This window comes from the organism of the source record quoted next, unplaced genomic scaffold (assembly GCF_019419815.1).
Source record: "Pyrus x bretschneideri cultivar Hongxiangsu unplaced genomic scaffold, Pyrus_bretschneideri_v1 Contig8, whole genome shotgun sequence".
NCBI lineage: Eukaryota > Viridiplantae > Streptophyta > Magnoliopsida > Rosales > Rosaceae > Pyrus > Pyrus x bretschneideri.
This window is the reverse complement of record NW_025999820.1, coordinates 1581022-1599975: the sequence shown is the minus strand read 5'-3', so window position 1 is coordinate 1599975 and position 18954 is coordinate 1581022. Positions and strand designations below refer to the sequence as shown.

Here is an 18954-nt window from a genome sequence, read left to right as displayed (position 1 = left end):
GTATATTACATATGTATTATTGTACTATTATTCTATAAAAGTTTAAAATTTTAAGTTTTAATTTTATTTTTTATTACTAGAGTTTTTTATTATTATTAAGGGTTAATTACAAAAAACTACCTCAAATATGGGTCAAATGACACTTTCATACCTCATCTTTTAAAATTGACAATGTCATACCTCATCTTACGAATTTGTGTCAATGTTATACCTTCCGTTAGTTTGGCCGTTTATTCTCAGTTAAATGCTAACGTGGCTTGATCTGGGACCCATTTTTATTAAAAAATTAATAAAAAAAATTATTAAAAACAAAAAAAATCATTTAATATTATTTAAATATTAAAATAATAAAAAATTTATTTAAAAAAAAAAAAAAAAAAAAAAAACCAACGTCAATCTCCCTTCCCCCCCTCTCCCTTCTCCCCATCTTCATCTTCTTCCCCTTTCTGCAACTACAACCCAGAAAAACAGAAGAGAAAAAAAAAAAAAAAAAAACCAATTTGTTTTCCTTGCTCCTCACCCCCTCTTCTCCCCACACCCACGCACCCAACCTCCCCACCTTCGCACCCCAACCTCGCACCCACTATCTACAACCCCTAAAAAAAAAAAAAAAAAAAAAAAAACCCAGAAAAAAAAAACCCATTCTCCTGGGCGAGGAGAAAATGGGCGGCGGGGGTCCGGGGGGGGGTGGGGGAATGGGTGTGGAGAGGAGAGGGTGGGTGTGAGGGGGGCGAACTGGGTTGCTACTGTTTGTTTGTTTTTTTTTTTTTTTTTTTTCTTCTTCTTCTTCTTCTTCTGCGCGGGATGAACTGGGGACTTCTTTTTTTTTTTTTTTTTTTTTTCTTCTTCTATCTTCTTCTTCTTCTTCTTCTGCAGGGGACGAACTGGGCTTTTTTTTTTTTTTTTTTTTTCTTCTCTCTTCTTCTGCTTCCCTCTTCTTCTTCTTCTTCTTCTTCAGGGGGACGAACTGGGCTTTTTTTTTTTTTTTTTTTTTTTTTTTCTTCTCTCTTCTTCTGCTTCCCTCTTCTTCTTCTTCTTCTTCTTCTTCTTCTGCGGGTTAGGTTGGGGGGGGGGTGGGGTTGGGTGGGAGTGGACGGGTTTGCTACTGTTTTTTTTTTTTTTTTTTTCTCTTCTTCTTCTTCTTCTTTCTCCTTCTTCTTTTCTGGGTTGCTGGGTTGCAGGAAGATGATGGGGAAGAGAGAGGGGGAGATACACGGGGAAGATAATGGCTGTTTGTTTTTTATTTTTTTATGTACTTTTTTTATTATTTTAATATTTAAATAATATTAAATGATTTTTTTTGTTTTTAATAATTTTTTTATTAATTTTTTAATAAAAATGGGTCTCAGATCAAGCCACGTCAGCATTTAACTGAGAAATAAACGGCCAAGCTAACGGAAGGTATAACATTGACACAAATTCGTAAGATGAGGTATGACATTGTCAATTTTAAAAGATGAGGTATGAAAGTGTCATTTGACCCATACTTGAGGTAGTTTTTTGTACTTAACCCTATTATTAATGGAATAAATTTTACTTGACCTATTGTCGAAAATTCAAATCAACTAGTATAATATTAGTATAGGCTAAAAAACAAACTTTCAATTTTAGAGTCAACGATAGCCACAAGTTTATTAGTCTGTCTCATACAATCACACTCAAAAATGTTTTATCCTCTTAAAAGTGAGATTCATTTGTTACATCGTCATTTAGATTAGTTGGTGATTGCATCCTCTACGCGTAGACGATGGTAACCATCGTCGTTTAGATTTTTAAAACTCTATAAACACTCATGAATAGTATTTTTATTTGAGGGCAAAATTATAAAATTAATAATAATTATTGTATAAGTGAAAAATGTAAGGAAAAATACATAATCACTCTTAATGACAAACTTTACAACTTTGTGATGAGGTCAACTCCGAAATCCAGCACACATAATCCATAAATCTTAGATTTTTATTGAATTGTCAATTATTGTTTACGCTTTATTCTTCTCACCGAATTTTGTTTTTTAGATTTTTTTTTTTTTTTTTTTTTTTTTGAAAACATGGTCTCTTAGGGATATAGAAAAATGAACGTTTGGATTGTTGATATCACGTTCCGATATTTACGGTTAACTAAAATGTGAGCGATGTTATGTAGTTTCTAGATACTTTATAAACTCCGAGTAATATTTTCACTAACAATAAAACTCTTAACATAATATCAATGATTCGAATTGTTCATCTCCCTGCATCCTCTAAAAGATTATGTTTTCAAAAAATAAAATTTGGTGAGAAGAATGGAGGAGGGTAAATGTAAATGCAATCAGTGGCTAAATTTTAAATTATAGTTTATGTGATTATAGTGTGAATTTCAAAGTTGAGCTCTTCACAAAAATTGTAAAGCTTGTCATTATGAACGTTTATATGTGTGTGTGTGTGTGTGTGTGTGTATGCGGTCGGCTGTTAACTGACTGGTCGTAGGTTCGAATCCTACTTGGGGAGATTTGATTCATTCCGAATTCTTTAATTCAGAATGAAAGGGTTTAATTTGACCGTTAAGAGGTAAATAACCCGTTCCCTGTGTCTATATATATATCTAATATATTTTTTTTTCACACTTCTACATTAATTAAAAAAACTATTCAAAACCCAAATCTTCTTAAATCCGTATCGTTGGATCCCATCTCACTTATATTATTATAACTTTTTTGCATATCCTTAAACATTTTATATTTTGTTGCAATGTACTAATATTTTTTTTTTCCTTAGGCTTTTATTTTGGGGTTTGTAATACTTGAAAGACAAATGAGTTTTTATGTTTTGAAGTAATATTTATGTGACAATATGGTATGTATATAGTATTTTAGTTTTATAGTTTTCATTTGATTATTTATTGGTTTAAAATATATTTTCTTTAATGGGTAACGGGTCGGATCCTATTATCCATTAATATTAATAGGTCGGATCATATTACCCATTTATTTTAACGGGTGTTACACGACACGATTTGTTAAGATATTGGGTATGACATGAAAACGAAACACGACACGAATGCCAGGTCTACTTGTGATTTAAGCCAATTTTTCAGTTTTTTGAAAGTCATAATTGCGTTATGGTGTTGAAGAGCATTAATTTGTTGGTTTTGGCACATGTGAGCTTAATCTTGATATATTCATATGAACCAAATTTGAAAAAGATGTGAACCAAATTCAATATAAACTGATGATGTTTATAAAGATGATCAATGTTGGAACTTTTGAAACTTCCACATTGGGACCACCCGACATTGAAATTCTGGATCTACCACTAGTTATGATGGTTAGTTCATATGATAAAACATTTGAACCACCATTATAGAGGTAAAATACACGTATGAAACATGCATGTCCATGTGTTCTATTATATAAATTAACAATTTGGATAAAAGACGCCAAGTCGCATTTCATGTAGAGGTGAAACCATGGAAAGGAACTTCACATCTCCCAGCAGGGAAGAAAAAAAGAAAACGTTGTCGCATTTTTATGCTTGTGTGATAGGGACCAACTTGTCTCACAACAAGTGATGGATTTATTCTCATCTAATCACCTCAAGTCATTTTTTGCCTTCTCAAACAAAAGAAATCCAAACTTGTACAAGAAGAAATTCATATCGTTATGCTTTCTTGACAACGTTTTTTGTTTGTAATAATGTAATGTCCCAACCAGAGTTCGAGCAAGCAAAATATGAAAAAGGTGTCCAGAAATCATTTTTCTCCAAATAAAATTTGCGTCCTTTTTTCTTGCAAAATTTAGATGGCAAGCTTGGTCGAAGGTTTTCTTTTCATACTTTCTCATCTCGCCACATAGAATGCTTTCTCATCTTGCCACGCTCTCTCATTTCGCCGCATAGTTCTTTTCTGACCTTGTCAGAGGTGGAAAATAAATCTAATAAACAATAGAAGAACATAAATGAAATTGACAAGGAAATCACCTAGTACTACGGTCTAATAATATTTATATTCACTTGTAAGTGAAAAGTCATAGGTTTGATTTTCGTCAAAGATAAATTCGAACTACATTATTGCTAACCCATTGTAAAACTTAGCTTACTTCTCCACTCTTTGATATAAATAATATCGTTTGTTTAAAAAAAAAATTGACACGGAATCTAATGAGCCATTTGTTAGATGAAAGTCATGCTCTTTGCTTCCAATTGAGGGAGACTTAATGCTTGGCATCCATTTTATACGTTATTCCCCTTTTTCCTTTCTTCTTTCCCTTGCAAAAATACATATTAAGTTTTAATTTAATCTTTATAACCAAAACCCTTCGAGGAAAAAAATATAAGAAATTCAATTTTTATATATTTTTTTTCTTTGGCGGCATTAAAGTTGGTCATATATATTGAGACGTGATATCCACATATCTTTTTTTTACTTCTCACACATTATTGTAATTTTTGACTATCAGATTGGATAAATTGAAAAATATCAAATAACAGAAATTAACAAAAATGTAAAAAGTAAAAGGAGTGCGTGAATAACACATGTCTATATATTAATCCAAAAAAGAAAAGTAGGTGCGTTTCAAAAAAATAAAAAATAAAAAAATAAGGAAAGTAGGTCGTACATAATTTCTTTTGAATTAATTTGAAGATTTCCTTATGAAAGGCGGTTCCAGCTGTCTGATTTCCAAAGACAGCCAAAACGTAAAGGGAAGCAAAAATGGGCTGGAGGTTTTATAGTGAGTAGCCACTGACCCTCTCAACTCCTTCCCGATAATTTAGGGATGAGATTTATTTTCGGATCCTCTTTGTGAAGATCTTAGGAATCAATTTATTTTAATCGTTTATCATATATCGTGTGATCAACTTTTGTTAGATACTATTTGTATTCAATTTTTAATAAAAAATTCAAAATGATTTCTGATCGCAAGATAATTGATGAACGGATAGGATGAACTGATCTTTATGATCCTGTTCCACAATTTAGGGCACTCCTAATAGCTTTTGGTTCCACAACATGCCACTTAGTACTACGGTCTAGTGATATTTCTCTTAACTTGTAAGTGAGAGGTCTTAGGTTCGATTCTCGCCAAAGGCGAATTTGAACCACATTATTAATAGTCTATTGTGAGGCTAAGCCACCCCCTTCCTTTAGTGTAAATAATATCTTTTGCTCAAAAAAAAAAAACAATCATTATATATATATACATACACACACATTGGGAGGATAATATATATGGGTGATGCTAGAGTGATCATTTATTTGAACCATATTTTGTAAACTACATGATGCATTGGTTGATGGTCGAATTCCTTCTCTAAATCATTAAATAACAAATCTAATCATCAATCGCCACATCATGTGGTCTATAAAATATGGTATCCATAGGATATATATATATATATATATATATATATATATATATATATGAGTTAGGATTCGGGGACACACATTTTGACACACGTTTTTGTGGCTCCCATTCTGTATCTTTTTCAAAGATCCGAATAGTCTATATTTCAATTTATTATTTATAAATCAGCCTTACAAAAGAATTAGACAAATCCAAAATCATTAAAACTTTCATTTACAGTGAGGAAAATGAATGAATACGATCTAAAAAAACACTAAATTTAATCCAAAGATCATATAGCTCAGATTCAGGTGATTTTGGTAGAGATGATATTTGAGAAAAGAAAAAAAAAGATAAATAGTTAGATCGTTAAAATACATTACAAAGTAAACTCCATAAAGTGTGTCAAAATGCCTCTATTCATGAATCTTAACCATATAGATTTGCTTGTATAGAAAATATGGATGACAAGGACAAAGGCCATGTTTGGTTACATGCTTAAAAAGCAACACAGCTGGGACTTATTAATCCAAAAGGATGGTATCGTCTAACATTCAAACAATTACATTGCATTCATGTGTGGTTTAATTTTTACAGTATCCAATACAATACAATATATATGAGATTTGGAATTGTCGGTACCAAACTAACTTGTTGGTTTGAACTTGCAACCACTTCTATGTTTGGAAGAATATTACATCGTACTAAAAGTTAGTTGAGTAAAAACTAAAATGCTCGAAAATACTCACCAAACTAGTGCACATGCATTCAAACTTTTAACATTCAAAAGAAAATTACCATTAAACTAAAAGTTCGTCCGTTAAAAAAAAAAACTAGCAATCGAACTTGAAATTTCTTCCAACATTTTAGGCTCGGATGTCCAAATCCTAAGTTCTATAAACTTCTCCCACCTAGTGTTTAGAGCCGTTACCCAAAACCTATCCGTTTCTATCCACCATCAACCGACCTCCTCCCATCCCACTTTTGCCTTTTTCTGATACAACCCTACACAGCATAATCACAATCAGAAACCATCCTCATCTCCCAACCAAACACCCCCAAAAGCGACAAGGGTATTCTGGTCATTCCACTCGCAAAAGATACAGAATATATGAAGCACATGGCCTGGCCTCCTCCTTCCAGCTGTCAACCCAACCATAGTTAAATCCTTAACCGTAGTTAACCCCTCTCTCTCTCTCTCTCTCTCTCTCTCTCTCTATCTAATCTCTGTCTCTCACACTCACACTCACACTCACACTCACCCTCACTCTCACTCTCACTCAGTCCAAACATGGCTTCACTAAGCAGCAGGACTCTAATCCTCCTCACTCTCCTATCCCTGGCCGCCACAATCCAATCCCACAACATCACCGATATTCTCTCCGCCTTCCCGGACTACTCCCTCTACAACAGCTACCTCACACAAACACGCCTTGCCGACGAAATCAACACCCACCAAACAATCACCGTCCTCGTTCTCAACAACGCCGCCATCTCCGCCCTCGCCGCCAAACACCCCCTCGCCGTCATCAAAAACGCCCTCAGCCTCCACGTCCTCCTCGACTACTACGACGCTCCGAAACTCCACAAAATCTCCGACGGCTCCGTCCTCACCACCACTCTCTACCAGACCACCGGCCACGCCCCCGGTAATCTCGGCTTCGTCAACATCACCGATCTCCAAGGCGGCAAGGTCGGCTTCGGCTCCGCCGCTCCCGGCTCCAAGCTCGACTCCAGTTACACCAAATCAGTCAAGCAAATCCCCTACAACATCTCTGTTTTGGAGATCTCCGCTCCGGTCATCGCCCCCGGGATTCTGACCGCGCCGGCGCCGTCTGCCTCCGACACCAACATCACCGCCCTGCTCGAGAAAGCCGGCGCAAAGAAGTTCGCGTCGCTGATCGTTTCCAGCGGCGTCATCAAGACGTACCAATCGGCGGCCGACAAGGGACTGACGATTTTCGCGCCAAACGACGAGGCGTTTAAGGCGAAGGGTGTCCCCGATCTGAGCAAGCTAACCAATGCCGAGCTCGTCTCGATCTTACAGTACCACGCCATTGCCGGTTACTCTCCGATCGGGTCTCTCAAGACGTCCAAGGCTCCAATCAGCACTCTCGCGACGAACGGAGCCGGAAAGTACGATCTCACAGTAACCAGCGCCGGCGACCAGGTCACTCTCCACACCGGAGTCGGCTCGTCCCGAGTCGCCGACACGGTTCTCGACGCGACTCCCCTCGCCATCTTCACCGTCGACAATGTGCTGCTTCCATCAGAGCTCTTCGGCAAGTCTCCTTCGCCGGCGCCGGGCCCTACCCCCATATCAGCCCCTTCCCCGGCGCCGGTACTCGCTCCGGGACCGGCCTCAGTAGAAGCGCCATCGCCTCTGGCCGCATCTCCGCCTGCGCCGCCTTCCGAGACGCCGGGAGGAGCTCCCGCGGACGCGCCTTCTGCTGAGTCGGCGAACAGCACCTCGGGGAACGGAGCTGGTCACGTGGCCTCACCTGCATTGCTGATGAGCGTACTTGTCACTCTCTCGGCTGCTGCTATTTCCTCCATTGTCTTGTCCTGAACGGTAATTTCATGTTAGTTTTAATTTATTTTATCTTTAATTTTTTGGTTGTTTGTACCTTGAGTACTTTCAGGCATTATTGTTACTATTTTATTTTATTTTGTTTACTCCGCTGTTAAAGAGACTAGAGTGGTTTTTATCTGTTAATTTTTATTTATTACTTTTCTTTTTTAATTTATTTTATTTTTTTAATTTATGGGTAGCTGCGCATTTTAGCAGCTGTGGCTGTTAGTTTGTTTGTGGGAGAGTAAACAATCGTGTGTGTCACGCGTGGGCGTGCTATTATTATAAATATGAAGATTTGATGAGATGTTTTCGCTTATGTAAACGTTTAAGATCAAGCGCATCGATTCGTGGATGTGACAGTAAGCAGACATGGGCCACGGTGATGGTGTTTTTAAAGAATGAGGATCCTCTTCAGATCCTGTATGTGAGGATTTTAGGATTCTTGATAGGGATTTTACTAACCGCAAAATTAGGGATGTAATATTTAAAAATACTTGCAAGAGTACAAGGATATAGTATGGACTCATCAATCCTCAAATTATGCCCGTTCATTGTATGTCGTGCGATCATAAATCATTTTAAATATTTTTATTTGAAATTAAACATGAAGAATATTTGATGAAAACTGACCGCACGATTTACGATGAACGGACACGATTTGAAAATTTTTGGGATTCTCACAAAGTGAATTTGAAGAGGATTGTCATTCTTTTTTTTACTTGGGAAATAAAAACTTTAAGACAAGAAACCACGAACACAACCCGTTCCAGTCGAGTCAAAACGAAAAGCATTCCAAGCCATAGTAAATCCCAAATGTAAATTTTTTGAATAGAATGACCATGCTAGGAATCCCAATGGAGATGGTGTATGGGGTACCCTGTATATTAATACTAAGGGATAAAACCTATTATTGCCACCATACTATAGGTTTTTTTTATTTTTTATTTTTTATTTTTATTTTTTAATAAACAAACCACTATACTGTAGGTTAAAATTTACTTTGGTCACTGTGTTGTTCAAAGTTGGCAATTTTGATTATTTCGATGGTTTTAAAAAATATTAAAAAATTCATTAAATGAATAAAATTCATTTTAATAAAAAGAAAATTTGAAAAAGGAGAAACAAAAAGAGGGAAGAATGGAGAGATTAGGGACATCGGAAAAGAGGGACAGCCACCACGCTACCATCAACGGCCAGAAAAGCTAATGACGATTATTTGAGATTTGAAACACAAATTAACAACCAACCTTGACTCACAGCTCCTCTGCTAATTTGAGCGATGAATTTTTTCAACGGGTTCGAATCCGCTAAGTAGAGTAGGTGTGGCCGGGGCAGGGTAGGGAGGGAAGGGATGGGCTTGCCACGGGGGTAGAGAGAGAGAGAGGTGGCGTTGGGGGCGGTCTTTCCCCATGCCCCCCCAATCTCTCGTTTCTTCATTTTTTTCAGTCTTCATTCATTGTAAATGAATTTTAAGTTTTTCAAATTATTATTTTATTCATTTTAATCATTTAATGAATGTTTATAGTACCACGATCTGATGATATTCCTGTTCATTTGAAAGTGAGAGGTATCATGTTTGAATTTTGTGGATGGCGAATTCGATGCCAAATTAGGTTGCCTATTGTGTGACTTAGCCAAACTCCTCATCTTCTTAGTGTAAAAAAATATGTTGATGTACAAAAAAATTGAACGTTTTAATATTTTTTAACTGTAACTAAAGGAAGTAATTAAAATTGTCTTTGAACAACACAGTGATCAAATTAGCTAAATTAAAAAATACGGTGAGTAAAATAGATTCTGACTGATAATGACTTAAATAGTAATTAAAACTGTCTTTGAACAACACAGTGATCAAATTAGCTAAATTAAAAAATACGGCGATTAAAATAGATTCTGACTGATAATGACTTAAATGGTGTAGGCCTATTTGACTGAACAACTAATGGCCTGATTTGTCAAAAACTCATCTCCAACTGATGGTTAGGCTATAATTCTGTGTAGCCCACTAAACCATTATTTGGCCAAAGGGGCATTAGGTTGAGCAAGTCCATCCCTAAAAATGAGCTGGTCAAAAGTTCATTTAATCCATTGAAATGATTAGTAATTGACTCCAATGAACAGTAATTGCCAAGTGCATCTCCACCACTAAAAAATGAGTTAGCCCAAAGTCTAGTCAATTCGTATTAAAATTTTATTAATTAAAAAAAAATATATAAATAATGTTCTTTTTAATTTTGTATAGGATTTTTAATGAATTGTCACGACACATGTCATTATCCAAAAGTACTATCTTTGTGAAAGCTTTGGTTCAAAGTGTTAAAAATATTGAAATATGGTGTACAGTGGAAGATGATGGTTAGATATTTATAGAAAAAAATTAAAAAATTTCGTTTTATTTTTTCTATATTTTTAAACAATTTTTATTAAGTTAATTAATCTGGATTGTTGGATTTCAAAAAGATTGAAATCCAATAGCCCAAAATGGGACATGTGGCCAACAATAATAATTATGACATTTTTTTAAAAAGTGTTTTGGCCGAAAATCTTGGACCGTTGATCTAAGAATCGAACGACATAGATTTTGTCAAGTCATTAGTCGTTGGGTTTGAAGTTCAAAATTTTTGATCATTGAAAATCCAACGGTTCATAAAACTAGCCATTGGAAATCCAACAGCCGAAGACGCGCCATGTGGCACATGTCATGCACCCCTTTAGTGCACTTGCAGTGCGGGCCCACCATTTGTCGGTTATCAGGAACGCACGCCCATGCAGGCATGTTTCCCATGTGCTTGACGCAAAAAAAAAAAAAAAAAAAAACAGGTCTTTGTTGATGTCATGTTGACGTCAGCATGACGTCAGATATGCCAGTTCCTCACTCAGTCCATTTTGGGCTGGCCTACAGACTGGGCTGGACTATTTTGTGGGGTGGAGTGGGTTTTTTGGGTGCCAGAGAACTTGCTCTTAGAGCTTTTTTGGGACTCAGTGTCACATCCCGGCCCGGGTGGCACTATTTCCCAGGCCCGCTCCACTACCGTAGCACGATATTGTCCGCTTTGGGCTTACCATTCCCTCACGGTTTTGTTTTTGGGAACTCATGAGCAACTTCCCTGTGGGTCACCCATCATGGGATTGCTCTAGCCCCCTTCTCGCTTAACTTCGGAGTTCCTACGGAACCCGAAGCCAGTGAGCTCCCAAAAGGCCTCGTGCTAGGTAGGATGGGAATATACATTTAAGGATCAGTCCCCTGGGCGATGTGGGATGTTACAATCCACCCCCCTTAGGGGCCCGACGTCCTCGTCGGCACATTCGCGACCAGGGTTAGTCTCTGATACCAAAATGTCACATCCCCGCGCGGGTGACACTACTTCCCGGGCCCGCTCCACTACCGTAGCACGATATTGTCCGTTTTGGGCTTACCATTCCCTCACGGTTTTGTTTTTGGGAACTCACGAGCAACTTCCCTGTGGGTCACCCATCATGGGATTGCTCTAGCCCCTTCTCACTTAACTTCGGAGTTCCTACGAAACCCGAAGCCAGTAAGCTCCCAAAAGGTCTCATGCTAGGTAGGATGGGAATATACATTTAAGGATCAGTCCTCTGGGCGATGTGGGATGTTACACTCAGCTCCTCAGTTGCAATAATTGATTCAAATTCAACATTTATATTTGAAAAAATCCAACGGTAGTTTAACTAAATTACCAATAAATTTAAAGTATAAACTTAAAACCAATAAATTATTGAGAGGGCTATGTTTAGCCTCTTCAGTTAGAGATGGTACATGAGTATGACCTAACATTGTTTATTAAAAAATAATTTTTTGCAAGGGTATAATTCTGGACGGGGCTATGTTTAGCCCTTTTGGTTGGAGATGGCCTAAAAGGACATAGAGAGAAGAGGTGCGGAACGGCAAGAAAGAGAAGAGAGAAATAAATTCTAGGTCCGAATAAAGTTTCTTCTCGTGCTCCAAGTTGGTGCGGAAGTAGTAGTAACACCAAACCTAAAGCCAGTTGTATAAGGTGTAAGAATAGCTGTCAGTAAAGACGAAGTTTGTCTGATCTGAATACAGTTTCTTCTTTTGCTCTGAGTAAAGACGGAGTTGGAAGGGAAGAAGAAAAAGGGGCCAGAGAAGAAAGAATTTGGGCGTGCGAAAGCGAAAAATGAGGATATGAGAGAGGACTAGGATTATCTCCCCTCCTATTTCCATCCCCTCCATCCCTTCTCTCACATTCTTTATTTTGTCTTTCTTTTTTTTTTTTTTATAAAAAGTTAATATAAGATGTTGACGTGATTTAACCGTCACCATACAAATATGAGGGAAGGAAAGAGGCGGGAAAAAAAGAGAGGAGATAATCCTACTCCTGAGAGACTGCGGAGCATAAGAAAGAGAAGATGAGGAGAACATTGTGTTTCAATCATGTGCTGACAAGGTTTTGCAAACATTAGGGTTTTTTCAATGTGCGCTCTGTGTTTGAAAAATAGAAAGTGTGTTCTCTATTTATAATGGATGCAAAAAAGGTGTTATTTGGGTTAACCCAAAACAAATAGTAAAATCTAGCCCACTTAGGCCATCTCCAACCGAAGGGTTTAGAAGGTCAGAGGGCCGAAAATAACCCGAAAACAGTCTCCAATTAAGGGCTAGGCCAGAGGGATGTGGAATCTGAGAGGGCCTCACGGAATTGGAGAGGGCTGGAGGGCTAGCCAGAAAAATCATCTTTCCTGTCAGTTATAACCAACATGAATGCTTAAGAAAAATATTCAAATGCAACAACTAGCTGACGTCAGCTAGCCGTTACTTTTGATTTTTTTTTTTTTAGGTTTTTTGGGCCTTTTTTTTTAATTCTTAAAATTTTTTTTTTTTTCCTATAAATCCCTAAACTATTCATTCACCATTCCTTTAAATTTAATTCGTCGTTTTTAAATATAAGTTGTAGTTTTTAAATTTAAGTTGTTGGATTTGAATTTAAGTTGTTGTAGTTTTTAAATTTAAATAATAAATTATGTTTGGCCCTTTCGGTTAGAGACTGTTTTTTTTGTGACAGGGCTAAAACGAGCCCTATGACCCTCGGTTGGAGACGGAGACAAATATGGCCCTGTACTGTTCATTAAAATATTAAGATCTTAGAGGGCCAGATGACTAAAACTAGCCCTCTGGCCAGCTCTCGGTTGGAGATGGCCTTAGAGCGGGATGCGCACCTATCACATGTATGTTTCATTCCAGTAAGCCCAATTTGGATTGTGGGAAGATTGGGTTTGGCAAAGGAAAATACAATCATATTAAAAATAAGTAGTCATACGATGTTCTAGAATCTCCAAATGATTATAGTAATTTTTTAGTCCATCGATATATTTTTACACTAAGAAAATGAAGAGTTATTGAATAACCTAATTTGTTATCGAATTCGTCATCCACAAGATTCGAATCTAAAATATCTCACTTTCAAGTAAAGAGAAATATCACCAGACTATAGTATTGAGTGACAAACGTTCATTAAATGATTATAATGATGCTCGAACTTTTCTCCATTCTTTCCCTCATACCAAAATCCTCAACACTCGACAAGAAGCTAATAGGGTGGCTCACACTTTGGTAAGAGTTGCGCTATCTCTGGAACAACATGTGGTGTTGTTTGAAGAATCCCCAATATAATCATTCATCTTTTAATGGTAGATGGTACTGTTTTATAGTTTTTGATGCGAGGTGATCTTTTTTTCTTCGATTGGGTTGAAATGTCAAGCAGATTTTTTATCAAAGTCTACTGAATTACATCCTATCCTCCAATTTGCACGTATTCGCTAAATTATATCAATGAATATTGTTCATTTCTTAATAATAAAAAAAAAGAGTGCCCTTAGCACTCTTGGTGCAAAATATTGTTGCATATAAAAAGCAAAAAGAGCAGTAACAGGAACGAGGCAACCCCAATCTGCTACGACCAATCCATGGCGACCGAGCCTCTTCGCACCACCGCAACCCCAGCAATTCACGCGGCGGCGCTGGCAAAAGAGAAACGACCCCGTTCCATCTTCGACGTCGGGGCCGACTTCTTCGACTCCTGCGAGCTCCTTCATTCTTCTGGCCTCTCTAGTGCCCCAACCACCGAGGCCTCCAATTACAATTCCGCCGTCGAAACCCTAGACGACTTCGATCCAGAGTGCAATGAACAAAACCCCTCCCAAAACGTCGTCGTAGCAGGACCCCGGTGGACCTGCAACACTTGCAAGGCCGAGTTCGATTCCCTCCAAGACCAGCGCTCGCACTTCAAATCCGACATTCACCGATTCAACGTAAGTTAATTGTTCAATACAAGTTTATAGTTTTCAATTCCCGCCATTTGGTATATTCAATGAATACTCGTAATTGAGGAAAACCTCGAAATTTTGGGGCTTTGATACACTGTTTGTTTAGAATTGTGTAATATTTTTGTATTGATTTCGTTTAAATTTTTTATTTTTAATCAAATTTCCGTTTGGTAAATGCGAATGCTTGAATTTTCAAGCTTTACTGTTCTTTGAATGGATATGTTTTTGCCCTTTTGCAATCAACATTTTGCTTTTTATCCAATCAAATTGCGTATCTGATTCGACTGTTTGATATGTGGGAGGATTATACTTATTATTTTCCTTTGGGTGATGCTAAAGAGACTATCTTGTTAAACCATATTTTGTAAACCAGTGGCGGTTGACGGTTGTCTTCTTTTAAATCATTAAAAAAATTCAACCATCAAGTGTCACATCATGTAGTTTACAAATATGGTTTAAAAAGATGGTCATTTTCCTTTTTCTTTACACTCTTTCGTTACTTGGTAGTTCAATTCTCAGCTGTAATGTGAATGTGTGTGTTTTGGGGCGCATAGTAATTACTTCATTATGTATGATCATAGGTGAAGTTAAGTGTTGCTGGAAAGAGTATTGTGAAGGAGGATGACTTTGATGAGTTAACATCCGATTCTTTTAAAGACTTTGATGTCTCAAGTATATCGGGGTCAGATGAAGATGAACCTGAAAGGGGAGTTCGCTCTTTGAAGTTTTCAAGGGAAAATATCAGGCAGAAGTTATTCTTCCACCTTCCGACTGGTGAGAGGGTTTCGGTTTGGAAGTGTTTAGTTACAAATGATTCTGGACCTGAAGGTACTTTGTCAGACGAGGAAGTGAGAGAGAGATTGAAAACGTTGGTTCATGAACCTAGGGATAAGACCCGTTTAAGAATCGTGTTGCTTGCAAGTGGTGGGCACTTTGCCAGTTGTGTCTTTGATGGTAACTTGGTTGTGGATCACAAGACCTTCCACAGGTTGGATTATTAATTCTGGTTATATTTCAGTTAAATTTTTTATTCATTTTTATTTGTGATTTTTATAATTCTTTATTTTTTTATTTAGATATGTTGTAAGGGGCAAGGCTGGAAAAAAACAGTCATCCAAAGATGCAGGTGGCAGGTTTGCTCATTCTGCCGGAGCTTCTATGCGTCGCTATAATGAACTTGCTTTGAAAAAGGTATTCAACTTGGTGACATCTCTATTTGATTTTGTGACAATGCTATGCCAAAATAGTTTTCGACTCTTTTATGATGGATATTCTTATGATAACATGGTTGTTTATTGTCAAAATGAGGTCACTGATAAAACCTGTCACAAGTTTCGATTTGATTGCCAGTACCTAGTTTGATGAGATATGGGTACAATTTAGTGTAGTATTTTCAAGACACTTCATTTCATTTGGCCGAATATAAAGATTCCCTTCCAATTAATGGCACGTTGCTCGAAATTTTGCTTGCTAATACTTTCCAATCCAAATACAAATTCTACCACCTTTGAGTCGGAATTTATTTTCTACATTTGTAATATATATTAATGGGATCTTTTCCTTCAAATTTTTTGTTGTGTCATACTATTATATAAAAGATCTTGAAAGCAATAAGAACTGTTGCCTTAGTTGGATGGAATTATATTGAGGCCATGCATGATGTTTTAAATTGCCTACTGAATATTGTAAAGGTTGATTGATCCAAAAATTCTACATTCTAGGAAATTCAAGAGCTGCTTGCTGCTTGGAAGCAATACTTTGATTCTTCCTCTTGCGTTTTTGTTTATGCTCCTTCTAGCAATCATCAGCTGCTTTTTAATGGGGACAACAAACCATATTTTAGTCATCAGAATTGTGTTGTTCAAAATGTTCCAATGACTGTTCGGAGACCTACTTATAAGGAAGCTCGGCGTATATATGAGCAATTGACCCAAGTTGTTTATGAACTAGATGAAAATGTAGCTCCACCAAGTTTCAAAGAGGACCCGCCACTTACTTCAGGTATTAACAGCGACCTCATCCCAAGAATGAACAAAGTCGATATTGCTGACAGTTCAGATTATCGAGAAAAACCTGAAGCTTGCCTAGACAGTAGAAAGTCCAATGAATTCCCTATATCAAGTGACAGTGATGGTGAGGAAATATGTTCGTCAACACCCTTGCACGAAGCAGCGCAGTCTGGAAATACTCTTAAGGTTTTGGAACTATTGGAACAGGGCCTGGATCCTTGCATCAAAAATGAAAGGGGACTGACTCCATACATGCTAGCAAGTGATAAAGAGGTCAGAAACACATTTAGACGGTTCATGGCCTCAAACCCGGATAAGTGGGATTGGAATTCTGCTAAGGTACCTAGTCCATTGACAAAAGAGTTGGAGGAATCTCAAGCTGCTAAGCAGGTAATCCATTGCAGCACTTTACCTAGTTTCTGTTAATGGTTTGATGCATTTGCCAACTCAGATCAAATAGGGAAAGAAAACAAAACTTTGCCATTCTTTGTTTTCAGCAGTGTAATTACCTAGGTGATTCTATTTAAACCCCGAAGCTTGTTCCCTTATCCTGCCCTCTCATCACTAAATAATTTTTGTTTTCTGATTTTACTCCTTAATTATAAAAGAGAGAATTAAAATAAGGGAGTTTTAACGAAAAGCCCGTGGTACTGTTCACTTTAACGAAAAACCACATTTTTACACTAAAAAGTCAATCTTGGTACTATTCACTTTACTCTTTATTTTGTCCTTATCATTAAAACTCAAAGTTTTCAAGCTCTTTTCATTAGTTTTCCTTTAAAATAATTCTTCAGCTCCCTTATTTTTCCAGTGATTTAGGCAATTAAGTCTTGCATGTTTTTTGAGAAAGATTGTGTTGCTAGTAAGTTAAATGCAGGCTTTTTTATTTTTTTTTATTTTTTTTACTATAATCATGGAGTTATACTGAAAATATGAACTTAGATAAAGATTAAAGAGTTTGTGGTTCTGTCGTTTATTGTGATTGGAGCACAAACAGTATTTTCTTAGGGAAGTGTATATGCAGTACAACATTTAAACCCTTCTATTTTATGTGCCTGCTTACCTTTGGTTTGGTTATTGATTGTCCTCTCAATGATGTGGCATCTTGCCTATGTTAATTTTGTGAAGCCTCTTTCCAGCAGTGTTTGGTTAAATGTTGATACCTGAAAAATTGAATATGATCTGCCTTCATTTTTTGTTGTTCAGGCTGAAAAAGATGCCAAAAGGAAAGCAAGAGCAAAAGAATTGAAGAAATTACGAAAAGAAAAAGAAAAGAAAGCTCAGGTACGTATTATACTTGCTCCTTCTTCTTTTTGTTTTTTACCCTCAAAGCATGTTAGAGATTATCTTCTTTTTCCTGGGGACTTGGCTTTGGTTCTAAATTTTCTGAAGAATCTTTCAGGATGACAATTTCAATCATGTGAATGATGCACTTTTGCAATGGTTGTTATAGCCTTCATGCAGTGATCTTTTGAAATTAATTTGTAGGTTGCATCAGTTGATTCACACCTTCCTCAGCATTCATCGATTGGTGGCACCGGAAACAGAGAGTTTCTAATTTCTGTTTCTATTTTGTGCATCTCTCTTTTTTTGGTTACATTTAAAAAGTGAAAAGTTTGAGTAAATTTTGGAATCATTTATGTTAGGGTTTATTTTGGGTAGTTGTAAGGAAGGTTTTATCGATTGTAATGCAGAAGCAACAACTGACATCATTCTGTCAACTAGCTATGTAATATGCATAATATTCTTCTCTTTTTCTTTGTCTATATTTTCTTTCTTCAATCTTTCTATGGCATTTGGTATACTACAATCTTCGTCATATGAATATGCAGGCTGAGGCTGCTGCTTCCCAAAAAGCTTCGACGTCTTCTAGTCTTAAGGGAAAGCCTCAACCTAGTTCTGGATCACATATCTCTAAAGAGGTCGGTTGGATTTTTTACGACTGCTTATGTACCATTTTAAACTATGTTGGCTTGTGTTCTCAATATCTTCTTTCTTTACTTTCTGCTCTTTATTCATCCTGTTTAATGTGCGAACCGTACTTTAAGTTTGTTTCCCCCTTGTTGATCCCTTATCAGGAGGAACTGAAAAGGGCGCAGGCAGCTGAGAGGGAGAAAAGAGCAGCTGCTGCGGAGAGGAGAAGAGCAGCAGCTGAAGCTCTTAGCGCCCAAGGCAATAGCAGTACTGTTACAACGAGCACTGTTCAGCCCAAGAGCGGGGAAGCTGGCGACATTAACTGCTCCTGTTGTAATGTATCACTGGCTGGTAAAGTTCCTTTCCATAGGTACAATTACAAATACTGCAGCACATCATGCATGCATGTGCACCGTGAGATTCTTGAGGATGAATGACATAGAAACTACTGGTGTCACTTTACTTTCATGTTGCTACGTCAATTACAAAGCATTCATTTCCGTCGTTCTGTATCATCTTGTTCCATCATTCTACATTATTGAAGTAATTGAGGCCTTTTACCAATTTTAAAGCGTTATAATTGCTTTTGCAACAACAAAGGGTTTATCTGTGAAAGATTTCAGCTGGTGTCCTTATTTTGATTAGCTCGATGGGAGACCAACTCCCCTGAACAGAGCCAAAATCCTTTGTCATAGCCTGAATTAGATGACGGAAGCCCTTAAGTTGAGTGCCAAATTAAGCACCATTTCTCATCTCTAATGAGTAGTCTAATCACACCTCCCTCCCCCTCCGATTACATGATTTGCAGCCATCAACGATGAGTTTAATGCCGCGAA

The 18954-nt window shown here is 37.2% G+C and overlaps 2 protein-coding genes across 3 annotated transcripts; both read left to right on the top strand.

The window, feature by feature from the left end:
- The first annotated feature begins 6565 nt into the window (after positions 1 to 6565).
- Positions 6566 to 8199, top strand: LOC103967710 (fasciclin-like arabinogalactan protein 8). The gene has a single exon (XM_009381004.3). It carries the CDS (start codon positions 6612 to 6614, stop codon positions 7887 to 7889), a length of 1278 nt encoding a protein of 425 aa, XP_009379279.2. The 5' UTR covers positions 6566 to 6611; the 3' UTR covers positions 7890 to 8199.
- A 5595-nt stretch (positions 8200 to 13794) lies between these two features.
- Positions 13795 to 18680, top strand: LOC103967708 (ankyrin repeat and zinc finger domain-containing protein 1). 2 transcript variants are annotated; one of them, XM_009381002.3, is made up of 7 exons: positions 13795 to 14180; positions 14777 to 15183; positions 15272 to 15386; positions 15917 to 16594; positions 17411 to 17488; positions 18037 to 18126; positions 18283 to 18680. In XM_009381002.3, exons 1-7 carry the CDS (start codon positions 13836 to 13838, stop codon positions 18553 to 18555), a joined length of 1986 nt encoding a protein of 661 aa, XP_009379277.2. In that variant the 5' UTR covers positions 13795 to 13835; the 3' UTR covers positions 18556 to 18680. The 2 variants fall into 2 exon arrangements, with proteins under 2 accessions (XP_009379277.2, XP_009379278.2); XM_009381003.3 differs by lacking the exons at positions 18037 to 18126; positions 18283 to 18680 and adding an exon at positions 17693 to 17958.
- Positions 18681 to 18954: the final 274 nt, after the last annotated feature.

Excerpts from the sequence above, each read along its gene's own strand:
- LOC103967710 (XM_009381004.3), top strand. The coding sequence starts at position 6,612 with ATGGCTTCACTAAGCAGCAGGACTCTAATCCTCCTCACTCTCCTATCC.
- LOC103967708 (XM_009381002.3), top strand. The coding sequence starts at position 13,836 with ATGGCGACCGAGCCTCTTCGCACCACCGCAACCCCAGCAATTCACGCG. Across the intron at positions 15,387-15,916 it reads ATGAACTTGCTTTGAAAAAG|GAAATTCAAGAGCTGCTTGC; the intron begins GTATTCAACTTG and ends TCTACATTCTAG. Across the intron at positions 17,489-18,036 it reads AAAAAGAAAAGAAAGCTCAG|GCTGAGGCTGCTGCTTCCCA; the intron begins GTACGTATTATA and ends ATGAATATGCAG.